General features: G+C 58.0%; 1 protein-coding gene across 1 annotated transcript in view; it reads left to right on the top strand.

The window, feature by feature from the left end:
* The first annotated feature begins 7744 nt into the window (after positions 1–7744).
* Positions 7745–15009, top strand: part of CCN4 (cellular communication network factor 4) — a 34131-nt gene continuing 26866 nt past the window's right edge. Inside the window, exon 1 of the mRNA XM_027063865.2 lies at positions 7745–8019. Coding sequence (XP_026919666.1) covers positions 7951–8019 — 69 coding nt within the window. The 5' untranslated portion in view covers positions 7745–7950. The remainder of the gene's footprint in view (positions 8020–15009) is intronic.

Raw genomic sequence — 15009 nt, 5'->3', positions numbered from 1 at the left:
TAAGGGGTTCTATTGATTGCACGTGGGATTTTATTTATGAAATTTCAGGCATGAAAGCCTACACACACACACACACACACACACACACACACACGAGTCCTGAACTGGGCCATGCAGACTTGGGAGGAACGAGATGGCAGGGGGAGTCCAAGAATAGTCTCTGCTGAGTCGGCCAGATTTTGACAATGACTGTGCTGCCTGATATGACACGTGTGCCTCATATGACACCCTGGTCTCGGCAGTTAGCATCCTGGGACTTCGTCATCCCCACTGAATTCAGGGAGCCCATTTGCTGGGGCAGCCCCGTTGTGAGCACTGGCCTGCAGAAGATGTCTACATCAGAGTCTCCCCAAAAGCTTGGAGAAGGGGGCATCTCCTGGACCTCCTGGGGATACAACTTGGGCCAAGTGAGCAGATGTGTATATTTATATTAAAAAAAATAAAATCCAGGTGAGCCTGGGTGGCTCAGTTGGTTAAGCATCTGACCTTAGCTCAGGTAATGATCTCACGGTTCGTGAGTTGACGCCCCGCGTTGGGCTCTCTGCTGGCAGCACAGAGCTCACTTCTGATCCTCTGTCTCTCTCTCTCTCTTCCCCTCCCCTGCTCTCTCTCTCTCTCGAAATAAATAAACATTGAAAATAAAAACCATCACAGCAATTCAATCTCCTAAAGTCCATTATGGAACACCAAGAAAGTTCTGGTAGGTCAACTTCATTCCATATTGGCCACCTTTGGGTCCAGGTTTCAGTGGCTCTAACACACTGACTGTTAGAACCATTCCCAGCTGTTTGAGCTGAAACACCGAACCCAGAATCTCCAGATTGTGAGCTCCTGTCAATAAATGAGGCTTGACCCGCCATCATATTCCTTTCACCCTGGTCCAACATCCTTATGAATCACTTAAACGCACAGGACTCAAGGGCCTATGGATATAAACCAGCCAAACTTTGTAGGTGGCGGGTTATATTCCCTAGTGCTGCTGGAAATTGCATCTGGCGATACATCTGGATGGGTGTATCATGGGGGTCGGTGGGTTCACACATCCTGGCTGCACGGAGAGCAACATTCTAGACACGTGAAGTGTCCATCCCATGGGCGTTGGGTGATCACGATGAGTCAACGTAGGTTCATCCCTAGTTAAAAAAAAAAAAAAAATGTGCCATGTTGGTGGGTGACATTGATCATGAGGGTAGATATGCCTGTATATGGCCACTGGGCATAAGGGAAATCTCTGCGCCTTTCAACTTTATTTTGAACCTCAAACTAAAAGAATTAAGTCTTAAAAAACAAACAAACACACAAAAAAACATGGGGAAGGATTGGGCGAGCAGCCAGCACAGAGAATTAACCCATGTCACCAACTTTCACAGGAATCTGGAACACAGAGAGGTGCACGCTTTCTTTAAGAGCCACTGAAATCCCATGAGGTAGATGACGCGGTCTTCTTCTAAGAGGGTGAGGGAGGTTTATTCGCATAATTCACATCTACGGAGTCACCACTGCACACGAAGCACGGGGTCAGCTCAGAGGGGGCGCAGGGATGGAGAGGCGTGGTCGGTTCTGGGACAGTGTCCCTGCTGCCTCCCATCCAGCCGGGAATCCCAGGTCCAGGGCAACAGGGGTGAAAGCTGGACACAGAGGCAGAGTCCCAGCTGGGTCCCCCACGGCAGAGGGAAGGGCCAGGCCCCACAGTTAGGCTCTGAGGCCAGACCACGTACCAGAACCGCATCGCAGAGGTACAACGCCCCCCTCCCGGCCCCACCGCCCTGCACGCGGGGACAACAGTGGCCGGAGAAGCCGCGAGGATGAATCTCACAGACAGACGGAGCCAAAGAAACCAAACGCGGAAAGAGCACGAACAGGTGTGCAGAACAGACGAAGTGAGTCCACGGTGACGGAGTCATCGTTGTGATTTTCAGAGGTGGGCATCACCACGGGGAACCTTCCTATCCTGATCCGGGTGAGGGTCCCAACCCCAGCCCTGCTGAGGAGGAGACCCAGGGGTGGCTCAGGGTGACCCAGGCGGGGACCCAGGCGGGGCTCTGTGATAAAGAGCAAAAGTCATATTAATTCCAGCTATTTATTCAGCATCCACCACATGCTAAACAGTGATTCGGTCTCTGGTCACGGCCCTAGGAGGTCGCTGGGATCGGCACCCCCATTTTACAGACAGGAAAACTGAGGCTCAGAAGGGACGTGGCTTTCCCAAGATCTGCCACCTGGTACGTAACAAAGACCGGCCTGACCCCAGCACCCTCGCCTTTCCCCTCTACCTTCCCAGGTGAGAAGTGAGGGGTCCTGGGGGTCCCCACCTGTTTCCAAGGCTGACACTAGACGTGGTCTCCTGCCCAGGTCAGTCACTGCTCCAGAACCAAGTAGTGAGCAGGGGAGCCAATCAGGGGCTGCCCATGATTCCAGCCTCCCGGAGCAGACCTAGATGTTTCCACTGGGCATGAGGGACCATTATCTCGACCCCTTGGAATCTAAGCAGACCTGGAGTCCAGGGTCATCCTTCAAGGGTTCTTCCATTCTTGCTTGGGCCCCGGGAAGAGAGCAGAGCCCCACCTGGGCCACCGAGCAAGCATGGAGGGCAGGGGGGGAGGCAAGGCGCCCCACCTCCCCCTCCTCTGCCATCCGAACCGGGTTGCCTCTGCTTCCCAGGTGGGGGTGTGCTGTGTGTGTCTGAGCAGCCCCCAGACACACGCTGCCTGCATTTGTGGGACAAACAAATGACAAATAGGCTGGGAACAGATCTGGGGCTTCCTGGGCGCCTGGTCCTGAGAGTGTCTGGAATCTTCTGTGCATCTGGTTCTGGTCAAGGCGGCCTTACTGTTTGGCACAGGAATGCTCCCAAGTTGCCTCTGCTCTTGAACCCCCTCCTCCAGTCCCTCTTTGGAATTTATTTGCAGCTCTGGGAGGTCTGCTGGAGAAAGTTTCTAGAAGCCGTGCTCAGGCTAAGAAACAACACGCAACCAGCTGGAGGCAGGGACCCCGGGAGAGGCGGAAGCAGAGGCCTCTGGGAAGGAGGCTTGAGCTAAACACGGCCCGGTCCACCTTTCCTGTCCTCGGCCACAGACCTCCTCAGCACCTCCTGTGTGTCAGGTCTGGATGCGGGACCTTGTCCAGACCCCCGGGCTTCCCACACTGAGGCCACGTGAGATATGTGTCACAGCTGAGGGTTCTACCGAGCGCTCACCATGCGCTAAGCTTGTCGGACGCACCCTGACGCAGCACTGACTCTGGCCCACGAAGGGTTCAGGGTGTCTGTACCCCTCTCGTCCCTGCTTTAGATGCAAAGAAACCAGCCCACAGAGAGGTTACGTGACTTCTCCGAAGCCACACAGCCGATGAATGGGCAGGCGGCAGGAGGCAGGATCCGGCCCAGGCCTGCACGTCCGCCACATGGGGGTGGCATCGGCCGCGGCGACAAGTAATGGTGAGGCCCGAATCCCAGACAAACTCGGTGGCTAGTTGCAGGTCGCGGGAGGGCCCCTCAGGAGGGGGACGGGATGAGGTGGAGCCTGAAGCTCGCGCACTGGGGAAACCGAGGCACAACACGCTGGAGACAGGGAACGGAGATTTCTGACATCCACAGAAGGGAGTGGGAACACGGGCGCTGGAAGGAGGCCGTCCGAGGCCGCGTCCCCCCCCCCACCCCCCACTCCTTCCCGAGTAAAAAGTCACAAGCGCGCGAGACGCAGAGCGCACGCGCCGGCCTCGAATCTGGGCTCTGTTACTTGTTTGCTGATCTTTTAGCGCTCTGTGCCTCGGTTTCTCCAAATGTAAAGAGGCGCGAGATCAGCACACCTACCCTCCCTGCTAGGCACTCAGAGCAGAGCTCAGCGAACGGAAAATGCTTCGTGCGCGATGATTGAGTTAAAACCTCACGACGTATTTTACGGAGACGCATACGCACAGATAACACGAGTTCAAGGGTGCAGACCCTGGCTGGTGGGGGTGGGGGGGGGGAGAGGTGTGGAGCGCAGGGGTGAGTAGGAGAGAGGAGACAATGCTAAGTACGGATGGGGCCCCGTGTGGCCCTGGCAGTTTGCCGTGAACCTTCCACAGCACCGGTACAAATAAAGTACCAAGGAGGATGGAAAGAAATACCCCTGTGTGACGTCCCCGGGCCTCATGCCTGCGAAAAGGCAGGATGTCGCCTTCACCCCACCCCACACACTCCTGCTGTCACCTGGACCTGCCAGGACACTGCCCTGCCGGGCCCCCACCTTTCAATTACTCCCTGGCTGCCTCTCAGCAAAGAGTTTCTGAAGATCTACTAAGCACCGCACACTCTTCAGGATCTTTGGGGAGCACCGGGTGGCCAGACAGACACATGGGTCCTTTGTCTCCTCCTCCAAGTGTCCTCCCTTCCCTCCCTTCCTCCCTCCCTTCCTTCCCCCCCTTCCTTCCTTCCTTCCTCCTTCCCTTCTTCCCTCCCTCCCTCTTCCCTCCTCCCTCTCTCCCTCCCTCCCTTTCCTCCCTCCATTCCTACTTCCTTCCTTCTTTCCTTCTTTCTTCCCTCCCTCCCTCCCTCCCTCCTCCTTCCTTCCTTCTTTTCTTCCTTCCTCCCTACCTCCTTTCCCTCCCTCCTTCTTCCTTTCTTCCTCCCTCCCTTTCCTCCCTCCCTCCTCCCTCCCTCCCCCTCCCTCCTCCCTCCCTCCCTCTTCCTTCCTTCCTTCCTTCCTCCCTCCCTCCTTCCTTCCTTCCTTCCTTTCTTCCTTCCTTTCCTCCCTCCCTCCTCCCTCCCTCCTCCCCCTTCCTTCCTTCCTTCCTTCCTTCCTTCCTCCCTCCCTCCCTTCCTTCTTCCTTCCTTTCTTCCTTCCTTTCCTCCCTCCCTCCTCCCTCCCTCCCTCCTCCCCTTCCTTCCTTCCTTCCTTCCTTCCTTCATCAAACCCATACATCCCTCACCACCTCTCCATCTGCTCATGTGCTCATGTGACCTCTCACCCACAGTAGGCCTCAGGCACGTGCTATGCCGGAATCTGTGTGGCTTCTGGGGACACAGCACAGAGGAAGATGTGGGTCTGCTGTGGCCCTCGGACCTCACAGTCTGTGAGACCAACCAGGGCCTGTGTTGGCAGAGTGGTTGGGGAAGGAGACGGGGTGTGGAAAACGGAGATGTGGAGCCCAGCCCGGGAAAGCCTGGGAGCCGGAATGTTTCAGACAGGGGTTTCATCTCCCCACGCATGCATCCGTCTGTCCATCCGCCTGTCCTTCTACCGTGCTCATTCCTTTCTGTGTTGACTCATCTCCTCGTTCAACACGTGAGGCACCTTGGTCTACTTGAAAAAAGAGCTTGTTTCGAAGCCACATGGGTCTGAGTTCCAATCCCAGTTTTGCCCTGCACCAGCTGAGTGGCCGCGGCCAGGCCTCAGTTTCCTCATCTGCAAAAGGGGACAATGACAGTGAGATGTCAGCTGCGAGGATGAACCGAGATGGGGATTCGGCGAGGTAGCAAGTGTCGCTGGGACGTGACGGATGCGTCACAAGCGGCAGCTGGTGTCCCCGTCACCACCAGCCAGTCGTTTTGAGTTTGTCCGGCTCGTGTGTGGGAAGTGCCTGGCCCCCATTCGCCGAGGGTGAACCCAGGCACATACCCAGGCTGCCCTGTGAGATCGTTCGAGATGCTGAATCCCTGGAACAGGATGGACGTAGGACGACCTGATCATACCGGCCTCAGCTGCCGCCCGTTCTGACTCCTCCGACCACGGGTGGCCACACCTCACCACCTCCTTCAGGGCCCCTGATGACCCTGTAGGTTAGGCGCTAACTCAATCCTATTTCTTTAAACAAGGGAAACCGAGGTACAGAGATGTTGCCGGTTGCCCAAGGCCCCCCCGGGAAGTGGCGGAACCGTGGGGGTACCTCAGGGGTCTTGCTTCCTAACCCGCTACTCGGTCCGAGTCACCGTGTCACCGCCGTCCAGGTGTCACTGGGACTGAAGAACGGCCACTTGCAGCGGGGCCGGCCGGGCCACTGGGGGCTTCACCAGTAGGCACAAGGGACCAGCACAGTATCGTGCTTCGGGGTTGTCAGTTCCAACTGCTTGTCGCGGTCTCGGGGTTCTGCGTGGCTCCCATCAGAGAACACCGACAGGAGCTGGCAGGTCAACTTGTTCGCTTGGAAGTGCCCCGTCCGGACTCTGTCTTGTCACGGTTCGGAGACTGTGGTCCCAGCCCCAGGCCTGACCCTGGCTTGGTGCGTGCCCTGAAATCACTTAGCATCTCTGAGTTTCCACTCCGTCTACCTTACGGTCATGAGAGATCTCATGGCACAGGGCCGACGGTGTCCATCAGGGGTTCGCTGAACCTCGAGGTAGCTGTTCCAGGTTTGGTTCAGTAACACTACAAAATCCCAAAGACCCAACCTCTTCTCTTTTCTGCTCCTCCAGCCTCGGCACGTTGGCTTTTCATCCTCAAGCTTGTGCCTCACGTACTCGATATGACTGCTGCAGCTCCAGCCATCAACTTTGCGCACAAGTTAAGAAGAAAATGAGTAGACCATTGTTTTTTTTTCTCCTCCCAAGGGATGCCATCCCTTCTAGGAGCCCCCAGCAGATTTCTCTCTATGTCTTACTGGCCAGAATCGGGTGAGAGGCCCAGTCCGAGGCCGACAAATGGAGAGACCGTTGGAGTCACCATTGGGGTCACGAACTCCCTCGCGCAAACCTACACCACTGCCGAGCAGCTGTGCATGCTCCCGTATTCCCTTCGTAGGCTGCAGGGAAAGAAAAAGAGAGGAAGTAACTGCTGAGGGAAAACACAGGGCAGGGAGTCCCCTTGGAGCCCAGAGATGGGACCTCGTTGGGGTGTGAGGGGAAGACCAAGGAAGCCAGCGTGGTTGAGGGTAGTACAGGCAGAGTGGAAAGAGGAGTGTGCAGGGAGGGCTTGGACAGCCCGCCGGGACTGGGGATTCCACGTGAGTCGACGGGCAGGCTCGGGGAAGCTCCAGCCAGGAGGGATCTTGGTTGGGTTTTCCAACGTTTGCTCTGACGACCTTGGGGAATCGTAGAGGATGTTGGGGGGCCAGAAGGGGGGCTGTTGCTTACATCCACACAGGGCTTGAGGGAGCTCCACGGGGGTAGATGGGGCCCTGGGGGAGACCCCTGCCGTGAGTGGCAATATCCAGCAGGGGGGAGGCTGACCACCCAAACCCACCAGGGATATAACAAGGGCCCAGACATGGGGAGACGGTGCCGGCACCAGAAGGCTTCTGGCTGATGAGAGGCAAAGGGAACTCCCGTAAATTGGCGAAACCGTGGTTTTGTTTGTCGTGGAGGGAGGGCGAGAGCCTGAGCCCCAGGGCTGAGTTCATTTGTAAATTCCTATCATTTCTAGATGGCTGCACTCAAAGCCATCCGCAGCCAAGGAGAGAAGAGTGAATGATGGCAAATGAAAACCAGAAGCAGGAACAGCCTGAAGAAATGGGAGGGAGTTCGTTTCCCCCGCTCGGAGCACGTTCAGAGGTCCCCCCAGCCCGCCCGCCAGGGTAACTGTATCTCTGCCTCCTCCTGGCATCCCCCCCCACCCCGCCCCGCGATCCCCCCCCGCCACCTTCGTGAAATACCTTGGCAGGATGGCCCCGGCTCCTTCCGTGAGAATTTACTGCCCCAGTGTGAAATCATAGCCCTGTAACTTTCCCTTTAAGAGCTGTCAGAGCTGGAGAGGCTGGCCAAGCTTGGGCTGGAGGTGGGGACAGAGGGAAGAAAGGAAAAAAAGAGAGAGAGAGAGAGAGAGGCAGGAAAAGTTTCTTCAGAGGAAAATGCAGGGTTTGTCCTTAACTCTGACGTCAGATCTTGCTTTAATAACCCCCCCCGCCCCAGGCCTGTGGGAAGAGACATATCTGGTACTCCTGATGGGCCAGGCCAGTCTCTCGGCCCAGCTCCCCCGAGAGGCGGCCGGATCCTCTGGGCTGCTCGGTAGATGCCTTTGCCCCTGACTCCCAGGCATGAGGTGGTTCCTGCCCTGGACGCTGGTGGCAGTGACAGCAGCAGCCGCGGGCAGCGCCCTGGCCACGGTGAGTCCTGCTTGGAGGGGCTCAGACAGGGGACCCAGATCCCTTCTCTAGCCGGTTCTGCGGCATGGCGGGCCAGATGAAGAGGGGCTGGAAGTGTGGGGCCAAGGAGGTGCCCACATAGAGGCCAGGGGGAGAGCTGGGGCTGCACGGGGTCGGCTGATCCCCTCACGCTTGGGGTCGGGAAACGAGGAAGAGGCAGCCCCTGGGGGGGCGGGACAAAGCAAACAGGCGATCTACGCCCTTCTTTCCCACCTGAAACGCAGCAGGAAAGGGGCACTTGGTGGAGCGGGGCGTCGGGGCCCGGACTCCCGTGCCAGCCCTGCCCAGGGCTGGCCGTGTGACCTTGGGCCAGTCACTCTTCCCCGAGCAGCGCGAAGCGAGGAAGTTGGCAGGCGATTCGTGAAGTCTCGGGTTTGGAACATGAGTCTCCAAATGCTGGAGACACTACAAGGAGAGGAGTCGGAAAACACCGAGAGAATTTGGAAAAGGAAATGCCAGCTTTCAACAAAAGCGCCTCTCTTGAGCAAACATTGCTTTGGGCGATTTCTAACCCCAGCCGCTGGCGCCTTGGGCTGGCACAGCCATCGATAGCTTAGGAAGCGTGCACGGTGGGGCCCTGCGCATGAAGCCTGCTGCTGGGGGGGGATCCTGAGGGTTCTCTCTCCTCCTCTCTCCACCCCAGGGCAACCCAACGGGAAGGGAGGAGGGGTCTGCACCTTCAAGAAGCCAGGGGAGTAAGACACGTGGCAGAACACAGCCAGCCTGCTGGCTTTAAAGTGTACAGGCAGGTCCCGGGCGGGCAGGAGGTGGGCTTCTGGAAAGAGCTTCCGAATCCAAGATCCCACAGCCCGGGCCGGAGCTTGCTGCCAACAGTAAAGCCGAGAGACAGAGGGAAGGTGGCAAGAAAGGCTTCGTTACCCGCTCACAGGGACACCTTCTTTTGGGACCAACGTCCCCATCTGTGGATGAGGGAGCTGAGGCTCGGGGGTAAAGCTAGTCGCCCACTGGTTCAAAGACGCTGGTTCCGATTCACCCAGATCTGAGGCTGAGAGCTGGAGGCCGGCCACCGCCCCGGTGCCTCTGAAGCTGGGTGACCGATGGTCCCCCAAGCGTCGTATGGTTGAGGAGGGCAGGGAGTGTATCTGTGTGATTTGTTGTGAAATCCTTTGAACCTTCATGGTGCCCTCCCATAGTTGGCGCCAAGCCTTGCTACAAAACCCAGATACTAACTTCATTTTCTTAAAGAAAGAGGGGTGCTGGGTGGTGGCTCGTTGGTTGAGCGTCCGGCTTCGGCTCAGGTCACGATCTCACGGTTTGTGGGTTCGAGCCCTGCGTCGGGCTCTGGGCTGACAGCTCGGAGCCTGGGGCCTGCTTCCAATTCTGTGTCTCCCTCTCTCTCTCTGCCCCTCCCCCGCTTGTTCTCTCTCCCTCTCCCTCTCAAATAAAATAAAATAAAAAATAAACTTTAAACATTTTTTAAATAAATAGAACAAAGAAATGGAGGCTTAGAGCAAGTGAGGGACTTTCCCGGGGTCTCCCAACTAGTAAGTGGCCAGGGCTCAGATTTTCAGATCTTCCCTTGCAAATCCTGCTCATTCTTCCAGAGCTTTCCTAGCTCAGGAGGGAAACCGAGCATTCCCTATAGGCTGGGGGAACCACAAGGGGCCAGATCAGTCTTCCTTCGGGGTTGCTGTGGCTGGGAGGACAGGGCTGGATGGAGAAGAGGTGTGAGGCGCAGGGCAGCACGTGTCTGGGTGAGAAGGAGGAAAGGGGCCGTGCGCAGGTCCACACACACTGGAGCCCGGTACCTCCCAGAACGGGTGGTGCTGGGGAAGGGAGAGCCCGTCCGTTTCCACAGGCTCAGCCAAGGGCACACACAGCTCAGCGGCCAAGAGTCCAGACAGACCCGGGCAACGGGACGGGAGGAGGTGGGCACCTTTCCTACACGCAGCCCCCGCCTGGGGACCTTCTCTGGGCACCCAACCCTACCCGGCCCACACTGGTGTCCAGATTCGGGAGCTCCCACGCAAGGCCCCGCGGGAGAGCTCTCCCGGCATCCTAACCCGGTGAGGGCTCTGAGACAGATGGCAGCCAGGTCTTTGCCTTCCAGCCAAACCCCATACACGACCATCCTCGTAAAACTGACAGATAATGGGACTGCGAGTCCTTCCAGGGGCCCGGTGGAACTTCGGTGGAAAAAATGGCTATGGATGCTCATACAGAAGAAAGGGTTTGTGACAATTGCCTGGAAAACTTCGAGGAAGCGGAGTTCTGAGGGAAGACTCGCCCTGTCAGATAGGGAAGGATTATCCAAAGGTTCTGTGACTGAAGGAGGAAGATGTCCACCAGGAGGAGACGAATGGAGGAAGCCGGGGCAGGGAGCTCAGGAGCTCGGCCAAGTCTCCTGGGAACGTGATATCCGATAAAGCCATATTGCAGATGCGACTGGCTTTTCCATCTCTGTTCATTTCTTCCTTCTACGTGGACAGAGATCAGCCCCTTGTGCTAAGAGAGAGGGGCCACAATTAGTGGGTACTGTCACGCCCCTGCCAGGTGCTCTTTGTGTGTACGTGTAAGACCCTCCTCGGTTCATCCGACAGACGTGCACCCGCATTTACTGAGCACCTCCTACAAGTCTCATGGCAATACCGTGAAGCTGGTGTGATCATCCCTCTCTGCGGACGCAGAAACCGAAGGTCAGAGAGATTAGGCGATTTGCCTGAGGTCGCACAGCCGGTGACCAGCAGTGACCGATGTGGAGCCTCCGTCCCGCTCTTTGCGACACAGCCTGCTGCCTCCCTCGGCCGTGTCCTCGTGCAGGAACGAGGGGCTTGTGGTTTCTGCCCCTAGGGCGCTTACAGGGCGAGCGAGACAGATGACAGCCGCCCACGTGTGGGGACGAGAGGCGGCAGGGATGGTACGTGGTACGATCCGGGAGAGAGGGGTCGGGTGCAGGCTCTACCGCCGGCGGGTAGAGCAGCTTCCTTGGCCACGCTGGGCCTCGCCGTCTGCTCTTGAAGACTGGGGCTAACGACCTGGGCCCTCCCTGCTGCTGGGGAGGGACCGCGGGACTGCTCCAGGGGGGCCTCTCCGAAGCCTGCGACTAGGTGGACAAATCCTGTGCCGATAAATCCCTGGGCCCGCCTTAGGTCCTGGTACCCTGTGTACAGGCGAGGCCCGCATCCCCTCCCCCATATAAATGTACGTGGCGCGTGCACAGGTGTGTGTGCGCGCGTGCGTTAGACATTGTGGCTCGTTCGAGGGTGTAAATCGCCGAGGTGTGTGCGCGCGCGCGTGCCTAACGGGGGGGACGCGCTGCGCGTGAAACGCCAAGTCCGTCCTTCGCTTCCAGGACCCGCCGCCGAGCAGGGTGGCCCGGGACGTGGCACATGCCCCGTTGCACAGTGTGAGAACAGAAACGACAGGCCTTCTTTACGCCTCCCGTCCGTAGCTTGGGCTCCGAGCCAGCGCTTCAAACCCCACCCCAGGCCCCTGCTCAGAGCCGCTGCCTGCGACTTAGACGCTCTGCTCCCGGCTGCGGCCCCTCCCGCTTGCCGCCTGCCCGGGACGTCGGGGGCCCGAGCGCGGCACGGACGGGCATTTTCCACCCGGCGAGGGCGCTCTGCGAAGCCTGGCCTTCCGGGACGGGCGTGGGAGCAGTGCTCCCTGGAGCCCCAGACCCCGACCGCGGCCCGGGCACTACCTCCGGGGGCCTGTGTGCTGACTCACCTCCCGCAGCTTTTAGCAGAGGCCCCTGCCCCAGGCCAGCAAAGCCGCCACAGGCCGGGAGGCTGCCTTCAGCTCCGTACGAGGATTTTGCGCCTGGGATTCCGCCCGGAAACCTCGGCCATCTCTCTGGGCCGCAGGGAGGGGCTGCTGCGCGCGTTGTGGTTTCCAGATGGGAGCGAGGAAATCGAGACAGCAATGGCCCAGGCTGGGCTTAGCCCCTGAGAGGGGGTGGGAGGCTTGCCGAGCACAGCCAGGAGAGCAAAGGGAGGAAGGAGGTTTGGAGCGGGGACCATATGATGCCACAGATGCCCAAGAGCGAGACTTCAGCACGTTGTACGTTCAGTCGACGCCACCGAGGCTCCCCACGCCTCGGCAGCGCTGATTGTAATGAAGGCAGACACCGATCAGGCGCTTGCTGGGTCCTGCACATAGTGTCCTAAGCACTCTGCACACAGCAGCTCACTCGCAGGCCACGTCTGTGAAGCAGGCAGCAGCATCCCCGCACTGTCCAACGTGGCCACTGGCCACATGCGGCCACCGAGCACCTGAAGCGTGGCTCGTCCCCGTTGAGGGTGTAAAACACACAGCAGCTTTCAAAGATCCGCTGTGAGCACGGGACGTACAGTTCCCTCTGTAATTTTTCTACTGACCCCCCCGGTGAAATGAGAATATTTTTTCACATATGGGGTTAAAGAAATACGAAGCTAATGCTCACTGATTTCTTGTTAGTTTCCAGCGTGGCTCCTAGAAAACGTAGAATTCCGTAGAAGGCACACATCGTGTTTCACGAGACGGTGTCGGCCGGGCAAGACACAAGGGCACGTAGATGGGTCGTAGATGGATTTTCATAGGTGGAAAGGGAAAGACGTCGAGGGCTTTACCCCCGCCCCCCAGCTTTTCTACTGAGCCTGTCTCTTCATGGGTGAAAAGACAGCGTATGCGCACTTGCTTCCACGGGTTATCGAGATGGTTAAGGAGTGAAATACAGATGAAGCACAGAAAGCCGCAGCACCCCCAAGGGGAAGTGGGGAACCGATTCCCTTTCCCAGCTTGAGCTGCGGCGCTGGCTGCAGAAAAATGCCAGGTCTGGGCAAATGAGCAGGGCTTGATAAAGACCGTAGGCCGGGCCCCGGGTGGGCAAGAGGAGGGGCAGGCTTCCTGGTGGGTTGTGCTGGGCTCAGCGCTGAGCTGATCTCCTTGAAGCTCCCAAGGTTGTCACATCCTGGCGAGCTTCCCAGGACATTTCAAGGGAGTCAGTGAACACATTTGGATTATCACGGAGGAGGGAGAAATACTAACGACGATGGTGATGATGGTCGAGGCGCCGGGGAATGACGATGCTTGTAGCCGAGACTTAGGCCTTACGACCCCGAGTCCCTTGCTACCGACCCCGGTTTTCATAGCCCATCCGCTTACTGTTACATGGATGCTGACAGCTTTGCTGGGCACCCAGCCCCTTCCCATTTCCAGAGATGCGGTGAGAAGCTGTGACCTTTGTCCCCACGGTCAAGTAGGGCTCGCGTGTTGGAGACAAACTTTTACCCCAGCAGACGGGATTGCAGTGAGGAATCTGAGGGGCAGCTCAGAAGACTGCAGGAGAAAAACACCAGTTCCAGGGCTCTGAGCCTGAATTCCTGGGAAGAGGCCCCCAGGTATCGTGCACATTAACTGGCACCTTGGTGATTCTTACGCACACCCGATTTCAAAAATCATACCTGTCCCTCCTCCAGCCTTGACATCCTGTTAATCTGCCCTCCTGCTCCTCCTCTCTGAGAGAGGCAGGGGTGGGGGCAGGGAGACAGAAGCAGAGGAGGAGGAACCAGGCCTCTCAAAACGTGAATAATGAATATCCCAGGGGATGGGACACAATCTGAGCCCACCCACCCCCAAGGACCCCAGCCTGGAGGCAAGTCCAGGCTTGGGACATCAACGGTGGATCTGCTGAGCCTTGGTGGGGGTAGGAGGGGGCGGTTAAGGAATTGAGAGCCCAGGTCCTAAGAAGAGGAAGAGAGGGGTCCAGCCCAGCCCCTCTGGGAATCCCGCGTTGTGTCTCCTAGGTGAGAGAAAGGGCGTGTGCCATGCGGCTGCCCAGGGCAGGAATGCGCAAGGGGGTGAAGGCTAGAAGAATATTCTAAGAGAGCTGGGGCCACCATCTGCCCTTACGTCCCCTCCCAGTGCCTCCATCCGTCACTCCTCCCAGCTGTCAGTGGGGGCAAGGCCCTCCCTACGGTACCTCCGGGGGTTTCCTGCGGCCTAGAGGTCTAAGTCCCCACACGCAGCTTGGAGGGAAGAGAATGCAATCAGAATGATCTGGAGTAAACCGTGCAGCTTGCATTTGGAAAGGGGATCATCTTGAGCACCTTATTCAACCTTTTTGAGCCTCAGTTTCCTGTGACACAGGGACTTCCGCTCTCTGAATGTCACTGTGCCAAGGAATGAGCAGGGCGCAGAGCCTGAAGCAGCTGGGTGCAGAGCCTGGAGCAGCTGGGTGCTGCCTGAATACTACCTTACTTGCTCCTCTGAGTCTTGCCAAGCCTGCTTTCCAGCCTCATCCTCTGGGACTGCCTCCACTCACCTCCTCCCCTGCTTCAAGGTCCACGTTCCCAAATACTCCTGTGACCTCACTCCTGTACACATGTCCTTGCTGTTCCTTCTGCCTAAAATGCCTTTCCCCCTCTTCCGTGTTCTTGCCCAGGTGGAAGGAAACACGTCATTCAACAAGAGCTCTCTGTGGGCCTGGCCCCACGTACGAGCCACCCTTCCTCACGCTCCTTCCTCCCGCAAGGACAGACCCCCGGGCCTTGGCATGTGCCGTGCCCTACCCCCCGGCCTCGCTCAGGCTTTCTCCCTTCTAGACCTGCAACTTTCCCCGCTCAGCTCGGCTGTCACCGTGGGTACACATTATAGGGGCCTAATGCATGCCTGTTGGTTGAATGAATGAATGAAGAAAACCAGAAGGGCGGGGCAGGCTGTGTATAGAGGGGACAGGGAGGCAGGGAAGGCACGAAACTGAACTTTCTGGTGGAGGCTTTGTGCTAGGGAAGCAAGGAAGGGACCTGACAAGAGGGCCTGGGCCTGACCACTAAGGGGGCTGAAGGGTGGCCTTACTTCCTGAGCACAGAACTGCCCCTTCCCAGCTGGGCCTCAGGCTTTCATCTGTAAAATGGACTTGAAAAGCCCGGCCCACAGAGCCCTCGTGGCTGGAGAGAGAAGGCAGGGTGGGTACCGAGCACGTGCAGAGGGCGAGGTTGGGGGGCCACC

This window comes from Acinonyx jubatus, chromosome F2, assembly GCF_027475565.1.
Source record: "Acinonyx jubatus isolate Ajub_Pintada_27869175 chromosome F2, VMU_Ajub_asm_v1.0, whole genome shotgun sequence".
Taxonomy (NCBI): Eukaryota; Metazoa; Chordata; class Mammalia; order Carnivora; family Felidae; genus Acinonyx; species Acinonyx jubatus.
The sequence above is the reverse complement of the archived record's forward strand: the minus strand, read 5'-3'. Positions and strand labels throughout refer to the sequence as shown.